The 20,970-nt window shown below is 46.3% G+C and overlaps 1 protein-coding gene across 1 annotated transcript in view; it reads right to left on the bottom strand.

Annotated features, from left to right (window-relative positions):
• LOC141105260 (putative DBH-like monooxygenase protein 2) overlaps nucleotides 1-20,970 on the bottom strand; it is a 125,649-nt gene that overhangs the window by 39,414 nt on the left and 65,265 nt on the right. Inside the window, exons 6-7 of the mRNA XM_073595144.1 lie at nucleotides 8,709-8,811; nucleotides 5,420-5,586 (exon numbers count right to left, since the gene is read on the bottom strand). Coding sequence (XP_073451245.1) covers nucleotides 5,420-5,586; nucleotides 8,709-8,811 — 270 coding nt within the window. The remainder of the gene's footprint in view (nucleotides 1-5,419; nucleotides 5,587-8,708; nucleotides 8,812-20,970) is intronic.

Below are 20,970 nucleotides of genomic sequence, written 5' to 3' on the forward strand. Positions count from 1 at the left end.
GCCAAATGTTGTAATGCTAACCGACGTTAAATTGTACTTCTTTTTTTGAATACTGCTTTATTAACTCATAATGTCAATGTAAACCACATTATCTTTAATAAAATCCTTGATTGTGAAAAAAAAAAGAAAGAAAAAGGGAAAGAAAGAATAAGAAAAAGAACAAGATAGATGGCTAGAGAGAGGGATGGGGGGAAAAAAAACAAGAAATTAGGATAGAGAGAGATAAAAGGGAAAGAAAGGAGAACAAAGAGAGTGGTACATCCTAAAATGTATCATAAGGGGTTTCAATACTATACGATGTGGAAGGGACTCAGGGAGAGTGAAATGTCCATTAGGGGCGCAAATTACTTGTTTTGCCTTGGGTGCTGACAACCTACGTTTTGAAAATAAGGGTCCCCACAACTTGGGAAATTTTATCAAGGGGTCACGGCGCTAGCAAGGTTGAGAACCACTGCCCTAGAGGGAGATTATGCATTACATTTTTGTCTTCTCCTCCAACAGCACCTTTTCCATTCACTTTTAAGTAAGCTAGGAGTGGCGTGACATCACTCCCTGAAGACGCTAATACGGCGAAACATATGTCGGAGCAGAGGAGCTACCATTCCAGGTTCTGATCCCACATCCTATCTAGGCTTGGCCTTAGGAGAGATGCGGACTTCACGCTATCCCTTTAGGACTAGCCGACTTGCACATGCTGATTACACCTGGTGCCCGGATCGGCACTGTAACATGTGAGTGTAATCACCATTTGTTGTTGTCATTTGCTTTTATCTATTAAAATACTACACTATGAGACCTCCCTCTATGTCTCTTGTGGAGTCATTTTTCCCATCTTAGTTTCATCTCGAGGGGCCAGCGGAGTGGAACTGTGCAGTCAGTGGAATGAATTGGTATTCCAGAAGCACTGTTTGACCTTCCTGTAAAAAGGGTCATAATTCTCTCTCACCCATCTCTTGAGCACTTGTGGTGAAGAACTGGGAATCCGATTTTGAGCATCACAATTTGGTGTTGGGATTTTTCATATATAAACTTTTAGCTTGCTATGTATTTGTATTTGCATTTTTGATTCACTGAACATCACTAGCGCCTCATCATTTAATATAATTTTCCCGCAGCATTTGGTGACCTGTTCACGTTTAACCACTTGCTTACTGGACACTTAAACCCTCCTCCTTTCCAGACCAATTTTCAGCTTTCAGCGCTGATGCACTTTGAATGACAATTGCGCGGTCATACAACACTGCACCCAAATGACATTTTTATCATTTTTTTCCCACAAATATATTTTATATTTTGTTATAAAATTTTTAAAAAGGTAATTTTTCTCCTTCATTGATGTATGCTGATGAGGCGGCACTGATGGGCACTGATAGGTGGCAGTGATGGGCACTGATGGGTGGCAATAATGGGCACTAATCGGTTACACTGATAGGTAGCACTGCTAGGTGGCACTGATTGGCATCACTGGTGGGCATTGATAGGTGGCACTTGTAGGCATTGATAGGTGGCACTCATGGGCATTGATAGGTGGCACTGGTGGGCACTGTGGGCACTGTCAAGTGGCAATGGCAGGTGGCACTGGCAGGGGGTACCGGTGGCACATATGAGGCAGAATTGTCTCTTCCTCTTCGGGACCGATGTCCCTTGCTGATAAGCCGGTCATCGACTTTTTTTTCTCCTCGCGCTGTCAGCGTGAGGAGAAAAAAAACGATCACAGAGCTTTTGTTTTGATCATGTGATCAGCTGTCATTGGCTGACAGCTGATCACATGGTAAGGGGCCGGGGCCGGCCCCTTACTCGGACCGGTGATCACCCGAGTCTCAATGACTTGGTGATCACAGCGCGCTCCACGCACGCCCTATAGGGCGCGTGCACAGGGGAGGTTATCATATGACGGCCTCCAGGGAATTCAGGTCCGCGCTGTAGCCGTCATTCGGCTATAGCGCGGATGTCAAGTGGTTAAAGGGGCAGCTTCCATTATGTTTGTTCACTTTACTTTTTTTTACTTTAATAAATGAGATCATCATTTAAAAATTGCATTTTGTATTTTTTTACTTTAATAAATGAGATCATCATTTAAAAATTGCATTTTGTATTTTCTCGGGTTATCTTTGTGTAGTATTAAAATTTTGTTTGATGATCTGAATTATTTAAGTGTGACAAATATGCAAAAAAATCAGGTAGGGGGCAAATACTTTTTCATAGCACTGTATATGATTAACAGCAGCAAGAGCCAGTGGCAGCTACTGCTGGCACTGAGAGCAGAGAGAGAAAGGAGAGAGCCGGCTGCATATGAGCACAGCACTAGATCGAGATCAGGCTCAGGTAAGTATAAGGAGCCGTGAGGGGGCGATACAAATACAGGGGACATTTTTTACCTTAATTCAAGGAATGCATTAAAGGGTAACTCCACTTTTGTAGGGAAAGAAAAAAAAAATATCATATACAATTGCGACACAAATCATATTTTGATTGAATGTTATTAACCTCTTGCTTACTGAGCACTTAAACCCCCCTCCTGCCCAGACCAATTTTCAGTTTTCAGCGCTGTCACACTTTGAATGACAATTGCACGGTCATACAACACTGTACCCAAATGAAAATGTTATCATTTTTTTCACACAAATAGAGCTTTCTTTTGGTGTTATTTAATCACCACTGGGGTTTTTATTTTTTGCTAAACAAACAAAAAAAAAAGAAACTTTTGAAAAAAAAAACATGTTTCATAGTTCGTTATAAAATTTTGCAAGTGAGTAATTTTTCTCCTTCATTGATATCCGCTGATGTGGCTGCACTGGTGGGCTGCACTGATGGGCACTGATGGGCTGCACTGATGGGCTGCACTGATGGGCACAGATAAGGCCACACTGATAGGCACTGATAAGATGGCACTGATGGGCACTGATAAGACGGCACTGATGGGCACTGATAAGACGGCACTGATGGGCCCTGATGGGTGGCACTGGAGGGTGGCATTGATAGATGTCACTGATGGGCACTGGTAGGTGGCATTGATGGGCACTGGTAGGTGGCACTGATAGGCAGCACTGGTGATGACGCACTGATGGTGATTTATAGGTGGCACTGTGGGCACTGATGGGTGGCACTGTGGGCACTGATGAGTGGCACTGTGGGCACTAGTAGGTGGCGCTGGTGGGCACTGGTAGTTGGCGCTGGTGGACACTGGTAGGTGACGCTGGTGGACACAGAAGCCTCTCCACGATCGGGACTGATGTCCCTCTCGCAGCCGCCGGTGATCGCCTATTTTTTTTCTCCTCACGCTGATAGCCGATTACCGGCTTTGTTTACATCACATGATCAGCTGTCATTGGCTGACAGCTGATCAAGTGGTAAGGGGTCGGGATAGACCCCTTACTCTGATCTGTGATCAGCGAGTCTATGAGAGTCTATCACAAAGCGCGCGACATCAAAGTTGCATGACAAGTCATTCTCCATGTTTTCCAATAATAACCACTCATATTTATCTATATACTGGGGGAGAACCTCTGGGGGAATCTAGGATGGAAAAGGACCTGGGGGTCCTAGTAGATGATAGGCTCAGCAATGGCATGCAATGCCAAGCTGCTGCTAATAAAGCAAACAGAATATTGGCATGCATTAAAAGGGGGATCAACTCCAGAGATAAAATGATAATTCTCCCGCTCTACAAGACTCTGGTCCGGCCGCACCTGGAGTATGCTGTCCAGTTCTGGGCACCAGTCCTCAGGAAGGATGTACTGGAAATGGAGCGAGTACAAAGAAGGGCAACAAAGCTAATAAAGGGTCTGGAGGATCTTAGTTATGAGGAAAGGTTGCGAGCACTGAACTTATTCTCTCTGGAGAAGAGACGCTTGAGAGGGGATATGATTTCAATTTACAAATACTGTACTGGTGACCCCACAATAGGGATAAAACTTTTTCGCAGAAGAGAGTTTAATAAGACTCGTGGCCACTCATTACAATTAGAAGAAAAGAGGTTTAACCTTAAACTACGTAGAGGATTCTTTACTGTTATGCCCCGTACACACAGTCGGACTTTGTTCGGACATTCCGACAACAAAATCCTAGGATTTTTTCCGACAGATGTTGGCTCAAACTTGTCTTGCATACACACGGTCACACAAAGTTGTCGGAAAATCCGATCGCTCTGAACGCGGTGACGTAAAACACGTACGTCGGGACTATAAACGGGGCAGTGACCAATAGCTTTCATCTCTTTATTTATTCTGAGCATGTGTGGCACTTTGTCCGTCGGATTTGTGTACACACGATTGGAATTTCCGACAACGGATTTTGTTGTCGGAAAATTTTATCTCCTGCTCTCCAACTTTGTGTGTCGGAAAATCCGATGGAAAATGTCCGATGGAGCCTACACATGGTCGGAATTTCCGACAACACGCTCCGATCGGACATTTTCCATCGGAAAATCCGACCGTGTGTACGGGGCATAAGAGCGGCAAGGATGTGGAATTCCCTTCCACAGGCGGTGGTCTCAGCGGGGAGCATTGATAGCTTCAAGAAACTATTAGATAATCACCTGAATGACTGCAATATACAGGGATATGTAATGTAATACTGACACATAATCACACACATAGGTTGGACTTGATGGACTTGTGTCTTTTTTCAACCTCACCTACTATGTAACTATGTAACTATGTGTGACTTAAAGTTGCAGCAACTTCAAAATAGTTCATGCACTACTTTGGTCCGACGTTCATGCAACTTGAGGGCCATAGACTTCAATGTTAACCCTCAGAAGTTGCATGAAAGTCGTACCTAAATGTTATACAATGCAACAGTTGTCCATTATCACTGCTCAAAGCCAAAGTCGTGTCCAAGTTGCACCCATCCAAAGTTGTGTCAAAGCTGCACTCCAAAGTCGGCGCAACTTTGGAGTCGTACAAGTGTGAATGGAGACTAAAGGGATGCAGACCCTGCAGCTTTCCTTATTAGTGCCCTGCAGGTGCAGCAGCTGATTGATAATTATGAACCCACTCCTATACAGATTCACTTTCCCACATGGACACAGACAAACACACAGGGAATTCTTCAGAATAACAAAAGGTAGGAATCTGCAACAAAGTTTGTTAAAATCCTTGCAATGTACATAGATCACCCAGAGGGGAATGTTTTTTTCCTCAACAAAAGTGGAGTTACGCTTTAAGGTAAAAAATGTCTAGCCTTTAGAACCACTGTAAATACTGTATAAGCCCCATGGTTTCTGGTCTGTAGGTACTGTAGAAACAACAGCATGTGGGGGCAGAAGAGGGGGCCTCAAACAACCACAGAGAGGACATACAGGCTCCAAATAGAGATGGTTCTGATGGGAACTGAATCCATGACACCAGAACTGCAAAAAAGCTAATCACTGCTTTAGTCTCCATGATTTTGTGAGACATAAGGTCCAGGTACCTACCTGTGGGATCAGATGAGTGTTGCAAAGTCCATAACTGCGAAAATGATCAGCTCCGGGAGGCACAAAATGGATAGGAAACGTGAAAATTCCAGTCATCAGAACACCAGCGTCGTGTTCACGTAATTGTGGAGTGTAAAAAATTCTTATACCTGAACTATCCAAAATTCCTGCAAATCAGACACACAATGTTATACATATGATTGCCTGTGACTATAAGGAGCAGCTATCGTGACCATAAAATTGAATACACACCTTACAATTTAAATTTTGATTGACCTATAAGTGTGGTTGCATGTCTACAATTATCCCTATTTTTATTTAAGGTACCCATATAGTGCCGTCAATTTATGCAGCGAACCACACATACTTCGCACCGTATCCTCAAGGAGCCCACAATCCAAGGTCCCCAACTCACATTCATATACTAAGGCCAATTTTGGACAGAAGCCAATTAACCTACCAGCATGTCTTTGGAGTGTGGGGGGACCACACGCAGGCACAGGGAGAACATGCAAACTCCAGGCAGGTAGTGTCGTGGTTGGGATTCGAACCAGCAACCCTTTTTACTGCTAGGCGAGAGTGCTACCCACTACACCACTGTGCCGCCCATTTGTGTTGAGCTGCAAAGCAGGAAGAAAGGTGTGAATATGTAACAAACAAAGAGGGCTGCCCCCCCCTCCCATGTACATATGTTATTGAAAAGTGGTTGTAAACCTCAGACATGAAATATGAACAAAGAATACCCCTCTATAGCAGGAGTGAGCTTTCAGAAAGTGCACCACACCTGCAAGATATAATAGAATGCTATGGCAAAGTGTAAAATCTCATAGTTGCAGGGCCGTCTTTAAGGCAGGGCAAAAGGGGCAGCTGCCCTGGGCCCTGTCATTGTTGTGGGGCCCAAAGCAGCTACCTCATACTTGCCAACTATCCCAGTTTAAATTCCCTTGTCCCTTAAAGTTTTAGTCCTGTGCTGTGTCCCAATATCTCAGTGTGAAGTGCTGGTACTAATGCTGCCCTGCTCTGCCCTATTGTTGTGTACAGATGACTCACCTGCAGACCCTGTGTTTACATGTAAATAACCGGCATTCATGTGTAAATAGCGGTGCCATTACTAAGGAAATAGCTGCGGCCGGCGGCATTGATATGTAAATAAAGGCGGCATTCATATGTATATCATGCCCCCCTGCAGTGAGGAGATGATGTGCTGTAACCTCTAGCAACTAATCAGTGAGCCATAATGTGTGCTGTAACCTCTAGCAACCAGTCAGTAAGCAGTAATGATATGCTGGCAACCAATCGCAATTGCTGCCTGATCTGATAAAGTAAACTGATTTTAAGTCTAGCTGCTATTTATTGTATGTCTCAGAGCAGGTGGAAAGTGAAATTGCATGGGGGGGGGGAGAAAGACATTTTTGCCCATGGTCCAATCAATATTAAAGACGGCCCTGCATAGTAGAGATGTGTTTTTATCCCCCTCCCCCCTCCAACCACTGGTGTAGCGTCAGGGGTCACAATTGTGATTCTGCTCCATGCTCCAGGGGGCCCGCATGGCTTCCCTGTCATATTCTGCAACTGCTGAAAGCTGGCTTCTCCTCCTCGCTCTCCTACCAGCATTCAGCAGCTGCAGGAGGAAAATGTTCATTATGCTACTCAAAATAAAAAAGTCAAATGTCTGAATCATTTCATTTCATTGTGGCCCACCAGTTGCCAAATCACTTAAGTGGTCTGCTTTCTTTCTTAAGCACCCCTGCTCTATAGTGTGTACTTGTCTCAATCCAAAGCACTAAGTGTCATTTCTGTCTGCTGCCCCTTTTCTCTGCTATCAGCATAAATCACTTCTGACAAGTTTTTCTGACACCAAGAGAAAAAAAAAGGTAAGGGGGAGGGACCTCCAGCACACAGCCTGTGATTGACAGCCTCAGCTCTGTTCCTGTGTGCTGTGTGAAGGGGTATGTGTCCTTTCCCTTCAATCAGCTGTCAGAGCTCTCCACAGTGAGCTCTGTAGAGTGTAATGTTAGCTCTCTGACCTCTGTTTTCTGACAGCTCAGACAAGCTTGATAAATTCTGGACTTTGAATGGTTGTAGAGAAGAGAAGACTGCAGATAAACAGGTACAACTTCTGTAGGAGGATTTGTTTCATATCACCTGAGGCCAGTCGCTCCCAGTGGTGGTTGGTGATATTTTTTTTTTAGGGGGGGGGCGGCAAACAGTGCACCCACAGCCACCTCCCCACCCCCCACCCCCCCGGTCAGGTCGGGAGCACTTACCCTATCTATGGTGGGCATCTCGGGCAGCAGGTATCACGGGCGGCTTCCCCTTCCTCTGCTCGGGGGCTTCCGTCTCCTCCCTCCTCCTCCCTGGCGGCCAATCAGATTACTTCTCCTTTCGGCCAATCGGGAAATGGATCTTAGACACGCTTCCTAATATTATTATTTATTTTTACTAGTAATGGTGGCGATCTGCGTTTTTTAGCGAACTGTGACATTGCAGCGAACAGATCGGACACTTTTGACACATTTTTGGGACCATTGACATTTATGCAGCGATCAGTGCTATAAAAATGAACTGATTACTGTGTAAATGTCACTGGTAGGGAAGGGGTTAACACTAGGGGGGTGATCAAGAGGTTAAATGTGTTTCCTTGTGAGTGTTTCTAACTGTATGGGGATGTGATTGACTAGAGGAGGAGCCAGATTGCGGTTCCTAGCTAGTAGGAACAGACAATCTGTCTCTCCTCTCCTGTCAGAACAGGGATGTGTGCGTGTTTTCACACACACATTCCCGTTCTGGCTCTCGTGCCGGCGATTGCATCGGGTCCCCCGCTGTGCCTGCTATAGCTAGAAAGGGCCAACGTACAGCTACGGCGATTTGCCCAGGAGAGCCAACCTGCCGTAGTATAACAACGGTGGCTGGATGGCTACTGGTTAAAGCCGCACTTTTTTTGTGGTGTGATAACTTGCGTGATGTCGCACATTGACATGAGTTGTGTTATGGCAGCCCTATTTAGAATGAATAAGTTGCCAACACACCAAAATTGGTGCATGTTTAATTTCTGGCAGCACACTGCAACACACACTAGTGCATTGTCACGTGTTTGTCAGCAAGGTGCATTGGGTTGCCCTTCAGAATGAATGGCATTGCATTGCACCAATGCATGTAATGTGGTTTGCCACTTGTTGTGGTAATAAGCTCATTAATGCGCATGTTACCGCAATGCAATAGCATAAATGGGCTGTGTTTTGTTTTTTTTTTTTCTTTTGTAACAGAATAACAATAATTACATGATCACCTTCCTTGTTTTGAAAATTGCTGTAATGAATTTCCATCCGGATATATTTAGGGTCCTCCTCAGTGCCGATGGGAACGCCCATAATTGCTGGAAATTCAAAGACCTATAGAGAAGAAAAAAGGATCATGACAAAGGAGGAGTGAAAATTTTTCAGAGGAATTTTATTCGCCAACACAAATTTTTTATACATTGGTCAATGAGCTGTCTAGCTAAAATTTACTTAATAGGAAAAAAAATCTACTCAGTGTTTTTATGTTTTTATTTTTTATTATTATTATTATTACAGTATGTAGTTTTTTTGGTGTATTTGGGTTAGTTTAGCTTATTTCATTTGGTATTGTATTGTTTTTGTTTTGTTTTTTTCCTTTGTGTATTTGGTTATTTGCTGCTATTTTCAACTTTTATTTTAAATTTCTTGTTTTCAGTTTTTTTCCTTCTTCTCAACCTCATCTTTTGTTTTACTAAAAAATGTGGCTAATATATTGTGTTTGTGTGCCCTAAAATTAACTTTAGTGTATTTGTACTTAAATGTTGTGCTTGATAAACCCTTGAACTAATATTGTGTTATATAAAAAACAGTAATGACCACAATTTTATTCTCCAGGGTCCCTGATTTCAGAAAAAAATTTAATATTTTGGGGGTTTTAAATAATCTTTAAACTTATATATTTAATAATGTTGGCTCTATAACAAATGCACTGCATTAGCAACATAACTGGTGAATGATTTTCCATTTGGCTTAAGTGATCAAAAGATTCAATTACCTTTTACGACCCTAGCTTATGTCTATGGGTGGTCTGGTATTGCCCATCTCCCCTCCCATATTCATGTGTCTCAAACCAGACCCTATATTGATCAATTGGCAAATGCTTGCCTACTCAATCGCCCTATAAATTTAAAACGCCCTATAGGGAAGGCGCAGACACCATGTCTGTCTTTCTTGAGTGTCTCTGTCACAAGTGTTGCGCAGTTTTACCACTGCAGTTTAATTAAAGCAGGCTAACTAAAGCTGTATGAAGATACAAGGACTCTGCTTCACTCCGGAAAGATGGCAAACAAACCAGCATTAGACATTAAATTCATTTGAAGCCAGATTCCCACAACCTATCCACTAACATGATCCTTCTACTCTTCTACCCTCAAATTATCTTTACTCTACCCCTCCTCTCTACCCCACAGCATACACATATCATCCTCACTCCTACCCTCTCCCTACTACTGCACCCGTCAGCTCTTGCAATTGCTGAACCCACATGCTGACCTAAACACCACGGCAGTTAGACATGTGCGCTCATACACATCCCACTCCCATCTTAACTTCCTCACCCTCCTTCTCCTAGTCTCAGGGGACATTTTTCCAAATCCTGGTCCTCCATTTTCTAACTGCAAACCACATATCCGGCACCCCTCTTCCTCTGGCAACAGCCCGAATCCACTCAGTTTAATTTCTATCCCTCTACTTCCTAAAGCAAGCCCCCCAATCTCATGCGCCCTTTGGAATGCCCACTCCATCTGTAACAAGCTCACATCTGTGCATGACCTTTTCATGTCTCATGGCTTTAACATACTCACACTAGCTGAAACCTGGCTTCAAGATTTTGACTCGCCTTCTACTGCTGCCCTCTCCCATGGTGGCCTGCACTGGACTCACTCCCCCAGACCCCACAAACAGAAAGAAGATGGAGTTGGATTCCTTCTATCCCCACAAAGCACCTTCCAAGTCCTTCCTATCCCTCCCTCTCTATCCCTCTCTTCTTTTGAGATGCACTGTATTCGTCTGTTTTCTTCCATTTCTCTGAGGATTGCAGCAATTTATTGGCCTCCTAGACCAGAATCACGATTTTTTTAATGACTGTGCTGCCTGGCTACCCTACTGTCTCTCCTTTGAAATACCCACTATCATTCTTGGTGACTTCAACATCCCTGTCAATGTTAACAGCCCAGCTACAACTCAACGTCTCAACTTAACCTCATCTTTTGACCTAACCCAATGGACACCATTTCCACTCACTCCAATGGTAATACCCTTGACCTTGTATTCTCCCATCTCTGTACTCCTGGCATCCACACCAACAACCCCTTTCCGCTCTCTGATCACAACCTCATCAGTTTCACTGTATCCTGTACCCTTCCATCCACCCACCCCTCCAAGCAGCAAACGATTACTTGTAGGATACTTGGACACTTTAACCTTTCTCTTCTCTATTCTGCTACTGACCCACCTATATGACATAATCTCTCCCCTGTCCTGACCTGGCCACCTCTGTCTACAGTTCACTCATCATCACTGGATGCACTTGCTCCTCTAACTACACGCAGAATCAGGCCCGGACTGTTACAACCCTGCAAACTGACAACACTAGAAATCTCAAGACATATTGCCGTTCTCTTGAATGACTATGGCATAAAACCAAATGCCTGCAAGATTTCACCCTATATAAATCTGCCCTCCTAAAATACAATTCCTGCCTCCAAGCTGCCAAACAAGCCTACTTTGTCTCTCTTATTATTATCTGGTCATCCAGTCCCCATTGGCTCTACTCAACCTTTAACTCTATGCTTCGTCCCCCACCCACTCTACCCACTAACTCACTCACTGCCCAAGAGATTGCCAATCAATTCAAAGACAAGATTGATGCAATACGTGATGACATCTCCACTGTGCGTACATCTTCCCCACTCAACATATCTTGCCTAACAGCACGATCAACACTCTCCTTTTGAACTGGCTAGTACTGAAGAGGTTACAAAACTTTTCTCAGTTGCCCACCTAGATCCTGTTCCCTCAAGATTACTACGGTCTCCCTCTTATTCTATGCTCCCTCACTCACATCTTCAATCTCTGCCTCTCTAGTGGCATCTTCCCCTCAACACTAAAACATGCGCAGATCACTCCCATACTTAAAAAACCCTCACTGGACCCCACCAACCTGAACAACTTAAGACCGATCTCATTGCTCCCATTCACCTCTAAACTTCTAGAACGCTTAGTCCACAACCGTCTTAGCTCCTACCTCAGTGCAAATAACCTTCTTGACCCCTTACAGTCTGGCTTTTGCTCGCAGCACTCCACAGAAACTGCCTTACTAAAACTCATTAATGATTTAGTAACTGCTAAAACCTATGGCTAGGGATGAGCCGAACACCCCCCGGTTCGGTTCGCACCAGAACCCGCGAACGGACCGAAAGTTCGCACGAACGTTAGAACCCCATTGACGTCTATGGGACTCGAACGTTCGAAATCAAAAGTGCTCATTTTAAAGGCTAATTTGCATGGTATTGTCCTAAAAAGGGTTTGGGGACCCGGGTCCTACCCCAGGGGACATGTATCAATGCAAAAAAAACTTTTAAAAACGGCCGTTTTTTCGGGAGCAGTGATTTTAATGATGCTTAAAGTAAAAAAAAAAAAGTGAAATATTCCTTTAAATATCGTACCTGGGGGGTGTCTATAGTATGCCTGTAAAGTGACGCGTGTTTCCCATGTTTAGAACAGTCCCTGCACCAAATGTCATTTTTAAAGGAAAAAATCTCATTTAAAACTGCTTGCGGGTTTAATGTCATGTCGGGTCATGGCAATATGGATGAAAATCAGTGAGACAAACGGCATGGGTACCCCCCAGTCCATTACCAGGCCCTTTGGGTCTTGTATGGATATTAAGGGGAACCCCGCACCCAAATTAAAATAAGGAAAGGTGTGGGGCCACCAGGCCCTATATACTCTGAACAGCAGTATACAGGCGGTGCAAACAAGACAGGGACTGTAGGTTTGTTGTTAAGTAGAATCTGTTTGTAATTTTGAACATTTTTAACGTGTTTAGCTCCAGCCAAAAAATCTTTTCTAAGCTTTTTGGAAAACATAGGGAAGGGTTATCACCCCTGTGACATTTGTTTTGCTGTCTTTCCTCCTCTTCAGAAGATTTCACCTCACTTTTTTGTCCCAATGAAAAATGTTTTTTGAAAATTTGGGTTTTTTTGTGGAACAAGGATTGGAAAGCATCAGTGGAAAGGAGAAATTGTTTTCCCATATTAACTCTTACAGGAGAGAATTTCCCTTCCTAGGGGTAGATTTCATCTCACTTCCTGTTGTCTCCTTCCGTTTGCAAGTAGGAGTCGTTTGTAAGTTAGATGTTTGAAAGTAGGGTCCTGCCCTATATACTCAGCAGAAATTTGGGCCTTAGGTGTTGCTGTGGCCACAACACTGTAAGCCCTCACAGGGCCCTGCTGTGAAATATTAGATCAAGAATTGTAATTACATGCCCCTGTTGAACAGGAGCTGAAAAATTAGGCCTTAGGCACTGGTGCTGGTGCCACAACACTGCAACCCCTCACAGACACTCTAGTTGGAACGCAGGAACGAGCCCTGCTGCAAATTATTGCTTCAAAAATTGTAATTACACGCCCCTGTTAGACAGGGGCAGAAAAATTGGGCCTTAGGCACTGGTGCTGGTGCCACAACACTGCAACCCCTCACAGACACTCTAGTTGGAACGCAGGAACGAGCCCTGCTGCAAAGTATTGCATCAAAAATTGTAATTACACGCCCCTGTTAGACAGGGGCAGAAAAATTGGGCCTTAGGCACTGGTGCTGGTGCCACAACACTGCAACCCCTCACAGACACTCTAGTTGGAACGCAGGAACGAGCCCTGCTGCAAAGTATTGCATCAAAAATTGTAATTACACGCCCCTGTTAGACAGGGGCAGAAAAATTGGGCCCTAGGCACTGGTGCTGGTGCCACAACACTGCAACCCCTCACAGACACTCTAGTTGGAATGCAGGAACGAGCCCTGCTGCAAAGTATTACATCAAAAATTGTAATTACACGCCCCTGTTAAACAGGGGCTGAAAAATTGTGCCTTAGGCACTGGTGGTGGCGCCCAGAACCAAAAATGTTCTTACAAGCTATCAGCGTGATGATTGAGGAGGAAGAGGATAATTACTCAGGGATAGTCACTCAGCATCAGCATAGGCAGTCTTTGAAGGGATCTGAGATTTCAAAAAAAATTATTCGGTTACATCAGCATCAGGTGCTTGGTAGCTGGTGGTGATCCAAGACTCATTCATTTTTATGAAGGTCAGCCGATCGACCGAGTCGGTGGACAGACGCACCCTGTGATCGGTTACCACGCCTCCAGCAGCACTGAATGTGCGTTCCGAAAGAACGCTGGATGCAGGACAGGCCAGTAGCTCAATTGCATACTGTGCAAGCTCTGGCCAGTGATCCATCCTCAAGACCCAGTAACCCAGAGGATTTTCGGTGGGAAAGGTGTCCAAGTCTGATCTTGCCCCTAGGTATTCCTGCACCATGTAAAACAGACGCTGGCGATGGTTGCTGGAACCGATCATACCTTGGGGCTGCGGACCAAAAAATTGTCTGAACGCATCGGTCAGACGGCCACCTTCTCCACCGCTCCTTCTTTGACTGACCGAAGCCTCAGCAACACGTTGTCCAGAAACAGGAGTTTGTAACCTCCCAGTCTCTGGGAACGCGTTGCACAGACCTTTCTGCAAGGCCTCCCGAAGATGTTTCATCCTCTGCTCCCTCTGCGATGGCAAGATAAGGTCTGCAACCTTACCCTTGTAACGTGGATCAAGGAGGGTTGCCAGCCAGTATTGGTCCTTCTCCTTGATACCACGAATACGAGGATCCTTACGCAGGCTTTGCAGGATCAGGGAGGCCATGCAGCGTAGGTTTGCTGAGGCATTCGGTCCGGAGTCCTCTGGGTCACTAAGAACGACATGGTCCGCAGCCACCTCCTCCCAGCCACGTACAAGTCCATGTGTTTCTTGGGACTGATCCCTTAAAGACTGCTGCTGATGCTGAGTGCCAGGCTCCACCTCCATACTGACACAATCTTCCTCCTCCTCCTCTTCCTCCTCGTCCTCTTCCTGTGTGATCGGCGGGCACGCAGGAACACTGTCTGGATAAAGGGGGCCTTGAGAGCTAAGGAAGTCCTCCTCTTCCTGCCTCTGTTCTGCCTCAAGTGCCCTGTCCATTATTCCACGCAGCGTGTGCTCCAACAGGTGGACAAGGGGGACAGTGTCACTGATGCATGCACTGTCACTGCTCACCATCCTCGTGGCCTCCTCAAATGGTGACAGGACAGTGCATGCATCCCTGATCATGGCCCACTGGCGTGGGGAAAAAAAACCAAGCTCCCCTGACCCTGTCCTGGTGCCATAGTCGCACAGGTACTCATTGATGGCCCTCTGCTGCGTGTGCAGCCGCTGCAGCATGGCCAACGTTGAGTTCCACCTGGTGGGCATGTCACAGATTAGGCAGTTCTTGGGCAGGTTAAACTCCTTTTGGAGGTCCGTCAGCCGAGCACTGGCATTATATGACCGGCGGAAATGCACACAGACTTTCCTGGCCTGCCTCAGGACATCCTGTAAGCCCGGGTACCTGCCCAAGAACCGCTGCACCACCAAGTTAAGGACGTGAGCCAAACAGGGCACATGGGTCATTTGTCCCTGTCGGAGGGCAGAGAGGAGGTTGGTGCCATTGTCGCAAACCACCATTCCTGCCTTAAGTTGGCGTGGCGTCAACCACCTCTGAACCTGCCCCTGCAGAGCTGACAGAACCTCTGCCCCAGTGTGGCTCCTGTCCCCCAAGCACACCAGCTCAAGCACCGCATGGCATCTTTTGGCCTGCGTACTTGCGTAGCCCCTTGAACGCCTACGGAGCACCGCTGGTTCCGAGGAAGAGGCCATGGAGGAAGAAGAAGAGGAGGGGGTGGAGGAGAGAGGTGTGTCACAATCAGCATTTTGGAGGCGTGGTGGCGGAACAACCTCCAACACTACTGCACCTTGTCCTGCATCCTTCCCAGCTGCCAGCAGAGTCACCCAATGCGCCGTGAAACTTAGGTAACGTCCCTGTCCATGCCTGCTGGACCATGAGTCAGCGGTAATATGCACCTTACCGCTGACCGCCCTGTCCAGCGAGGCATGGACATTGCCTTCCACATGCCGGTAGAGAGCCGGAATCGCCTTCCGTGAGAAAAAGTGGCGTTTGGGTACCTGCCACTGAGGAACCGCACATTCCACAAACTCACGGAAGGGGGCAGAGTCTACCAACTGAAAAGGCAGCAGTTGAAGTGCTAGCAATTTTGCCAAGCTAGCATTCAACCGCTGGGCATGTGGATGGCTGGGAGCAAACTTCTTTCGGCGGTGCAGCAGCTGGGGCAGGGAAATTTGCCTGGTACAATCTGACGTCGGTGTACCAAAAGCAGATTGCCCACAAGTACTTGGCTGTGACACACCTAATTTTACACCTTCATTCCTCTCACTGCAGGTCTCAGAGAGGACTGAAGGTCTAGTGGGGTTGGAAATCTCAGCTGATGAGGAGCAAGGAGAGATCCTCTTTGTTCTTTGGTGTGGGTCTTTTAGATACGCTTGCCAACGAACTGCATGGCAGGTCAACATATGTCTGGTCAAGCATGTGGTACCCAAGCGGGAGATATTTTGGCCACGCGAGATACGCTTGAGACATATGTTGCAAATAGCAGCGGTGCGATCTGATGCACTCGTCTCAAAAAAGGCCCACACCAAAGAACTTTTTGAATAACGCGCAGAGACTGCAGCGCCCTGCACATGTGGAGCTTTGGGGTGTGATGCAGTCAATGTGCTGCCCTTAGGCTGGCCCCTGGAGGGCATCCTGCCTAGTTGGTGATGTGCTGCCGCCTCCTCCTCCTCCTCCTCCTCCTCCTCCTCTCTCCTATCAGGCACCCACGTTGAGTCAGTGACCTCATCATCCCCTCCCTCCTCATCACTGGAGCAAACCTGGCAGTATGCTGCAGCAGGGGGAGCATGACTGCCAGATTGCTGTCCTTCTTGGGCACCCCCTCTGTCCGCGCTCATGTTACTGCCTTCATCGAGCTCAGTATCGTCATCAGAGCCTTCCAAACGCTGGGCATCCTCCTGGAGCATGTACCCAACACTGTGGTCAAACAGTTCGAGGGAATCCTCATGAGGACATGGTGGAGCTAGGGAAGGAGTCACTGATGACATTGAGCTGAGGGAAGAGGCCGCTGCTTTGCCAGACAAAGCACCCTGGGCATGGGTGAGAGAGGATGAGGAGGATGAGGACGGCTTGGTCATCCACTCGACCAAGTCTTCCGCATGTTGCGGCTCAACATGGCCAGCTGCCGAAAAAAAGGCCAAGCGTGTCCCATGGCCACGTGCTGATGAGGATGCACCGTCTCCACGACCAGCACTAGACACAGAGCCTGCTTGCCCTCTCTTATTGGCTTGTGACTGTCTGCCTCTCCTTCTTGGCCTTCCAGACATACTAATGGCCTGTAGCTGCACTAAGCTGGGATAGAACACCTGTAATTTTCTTCAAGTAGCTTTATATACTGTAACCAGACAAGCCTGCCTGTCAGTAGGAAGATAACAGGAACGGATCTAGCTGAACACTGTGAGCAGGACGCACTGCACTAAATGTAAATAGCAGGAACGGATCTAGCTGAACACTGTGAGCAGGACGCACTGCACTAAATGTAAATAGTCTAGAAGATAACAGGAACGGATCTAGCTGAACACTGTGAGCAGGACGCACTGCACTAAATGTAAATAGTCTAGAAGATAACAGGAACGGATCTAGCTGAACACTGTGAGCAGGACGCACTGCACTAAATGTAAATAGCAGGAACGGATCTAGCTGAACACTGTGAGCAGGACGCACTGCACTAAATGTAAATAGTCTAGAAGATAACAGGAACGGATCTAGCTGAACACTGTGAGCAGGACGCACTGCACTAAATGTAAATAGCAGGAACGGCTCTAGCTGAACACTGTGCGCAGGACGCACTGCACTAAATGTAAATAGCAGGAACGGATCTAGCTGAACACTGTGAGCAGGACGCACTGCACTAAATGTAAATAGCAGGAACGGATCTAGCTGAACACTGTGAGCAGGACGCACTGCACTAAATGTAAATAGCAGGAACGGATCTAGCTGAACACTGTGAGCAGGACGCACTGCACTAAATGTAAATAGCAGGAACGGATCTAGCTGAACACTGTGAGCAGGACGCACTGCACTAAATGTAAATTGCAGGAACGGATCTAGCTGAACACTGTGAGCAGGACGCACTGCACTAAATGTAAATAGTCTAGAAGATAACAGGAACGGATCTAGCTGAACACTGTGAGCAGGACGCACTGCACTAAATGTAAATAGCAGGAACGGATCTAGCTGAACACTGTGAGCAGGACGCACTGCACTAAATGTAAATAGCAGGAACGGATCTAGCTGAACACTGTGAGCAGGACGCACTGCACTAAATGTAAATAGCAGGAACGGATCTAGCTGAACACTGTGAGCAGGACGCACTGCACTAAATGTAAATTGCAGGAACGGATCTAGCTGAACACTGTGAGCAGGACGCACTGCACTAAATGTAAATAGTCTAGAAGATAACAGGAACGGATCTAGCTGAACACTGTGAGCAGGACGCACTGCACTAAATGTAAATAGCAGGAACGGATCTAGCTGAACACTGTGAGCAGGACGCACTGCATTAAATGTAAATAGTCTAGATAGAAGATAACAGGAACGGATCTAGCTAAACTGAATACAGTGTATATATATATATGCAACACCTGGGATGCATATATATACACAATACACTGTAAGTGCAGCTAACTGACTGACTGTTCTGCCTAATCTATCTAACTCAAATCAAATGACACTCTCTCTCTCTCTCTCTATCTCTCAGCACACCGGAACACACACTACACAGGGCCGCCGTGCAGGCGGCCTTATATAGTGTGGGGTGTGTACTAAATCCCCTGAGCCATAATTGGCCAAAGCCACCCTGGCTTTGGCCAATTACAGCTCTCTCTACTGACGGCGCTGTGATTGGCCAAGCATGCGGGTCATAGTGCATGCTTGGCCAATCATCAGCCAGCAATGCACTGCGATGCCGCAGTGAATTATGGGCCGTGACGCGCCACACGAATTTAGCGCGAACGGCCCATAACGTTCGCAATTCGGCGAACGATCGAACAGCCGATGTTCGAGTCGAACATGGGTTCGACTCGAACACGAAGCTCATCCCTACCTATGGCCACTACTCCATACTCCTACTACTTGACCTCTCTGCGGCCTTTAATACTGTTAACCACCCACCCATGCTCAATGAACTTCATTCCCTTGGCCTCCAAGATTCTGCTGTATCCTGGTTCTCCTCCTACCTATCACATCACTCCTTCAGTGTTACCTACAACTCTGTCTCCTCCTCTCCATTGTCCCTTTCTGTGGGGGTCCCACAAGGCTCTTTTCTTGGACCCCTTCTCTTCTCTATCTACACCTCCTCCCTTGGTCACTTGATAACTGCCCATGGCTTCCAATACCATCTATACGCCGATGACACCCAAATCTATCTGTCTACTCCTCACCTCACTGCTTCAGTCTCCTCTCGCATTACTAACTTACATATCAGCATGGATGTCGCACCACTTCCTTAAACTAAATCTCTCTAAAACCTCACTGGTAATATCCCCCCCCCCCCCCGCCCGTGCCCCCCTCCATGACTTTTCGGTCAAAATCAATATTGCAACCATCAATCCCTCCCCTCATGTCAGGGTACTAGGTGTAATCCTAGACTCTGACCTGTCCTTTCAGCCCCAAATCCAATCATTGTCAAAAGCTTGTAGACATCACCTCCATAACATCTCTAAAATACGCCCCTTTTTAACAAATTAAACCACCAAGCTACTCGTTCACTCCCTTGTTATCTCTCGCTTGGACTATTGCAACCCAGGGTTCTGTGCTGGCACCAATCCTATTTAATTTGTTTATAAACGATCTGGAGGATGGGATAAACAGTTCAATCTCTGTATTTGCAGACGATACTAAGCTAAGCAGGGCAATAACTTCTCCGCAGGATGTGGAAACCTTGCAAAAAGACATGAACAAATTAATGGGGTGGGCGACTACATGGCAAATGAGGTTCAATGTAGAAAAATGTAAAATAATGCATTTGGGTGGCAAAAATATGAATGCAATCTATACACTGGGGGGAGAACCTCTGGGGGAATCTAGGATGGAAAAGGACCTGGGGGTCCTATTAGATGATAGGCTCAGCAATGGCATGCAATGCCAAGCTGCTGCTAATAAGGCAAACAGAATATTGGCATGTATTAAAAGGGGGATCAACTCCAGAGATAAAACGATAATTCTCCCGCTCTACAAGACTCTGGTCCAGCCGCACCTGGAGTATGCTGTCCAGTTCTGGGCACCAGTCCTCAGGAAGGATGTACTGGAAATGGAGCGAGTACAAAGAAGGGCAACAAAGTTAATAAAGGGTCTGGAGGATCTTAGTTATGAGGAAAGGTTGCGAGCGTTGAACTTATTCTCTCTGGAGAAGAGACGCTTGAGAGGGGATATGATTTCAATTTACAAATACTGTACTGGTGACCCCACAATAGGGATAAAACTTTTTCGCATAAGAGAGTTTAATAAGACTCGGGGCCACTCATTACAATTAGAAGAAAAGAGGTTTAACCTTAAACTACGTAGAGGGTTCTTTACTGTAAGAGCGGTAAGGATGTGGAATTCCCTTCCACAGGCGGTGGTCTCAGCGGGGAGCATTGATGGCTTCAAGAAACTATTAGATAATCACCTGAATGACCGCAACATACAGGAATATACAATGTAATACTGACACATAATCACACACATAGGTTGGACTTGATGGACGTGTGTCTTTTTTCAACCTCACCTACTATGTAACTATGTAACTATGTAACTCCCTTCTCATTGGCCTACCTCTCCATAGGCTATACCCTCTTCAGTCTATCATGAATGCTGCTGCCAGACTTATCCACCTTACTAACCGCTCAGTGTCCGCCACCCCTCTCCTCCAATTGCTACACTGGCTCCCGATCGCCCAGCAAATTAAATTCAAAATACTAACCACAACATACAAAGCCATTCACAATTCTTCCCCTAGCTACATCACCAATCTTGTCTCCAAATATCACCCTAACTGCCCTCTCCGCTCCTCTCAAGACCTCCTACTCTCAAGCTCTCTTGTCTCCTCCTCCCATGCTCGTCTTCAGGATTTCTCCAGAGCCTCTCCTATCCTCTGAAACTCTCTACCTCAACCTTTCTGGCTATCTCCTTCTCTAGCTGCCTTCAGACAATGTGTCATGGACGTACTGCACATGGCTCTGCAACTGGCCGCAGGCGCACGGGTCCATTGGGACGTGTTCCAGTCCATAGGCACTCAGCAGTGAATAGACGCGCGCCAATGCGC

This window comes from Aquarana catesbeiana, linkage group LG08 (assembly GCF_042186555.1).
Source record: "Aquarana catesbeiana isolate 2022-GZ linkage group LG08, ASM4218655v1, whole genome shotgun sequence".
NCBI classification, from domain to species: Eukaryota; Metazoa; Chordata; class Amphibia; order Anura; family Ranidae; genus Aquarana; species Aquarana catesbeiana.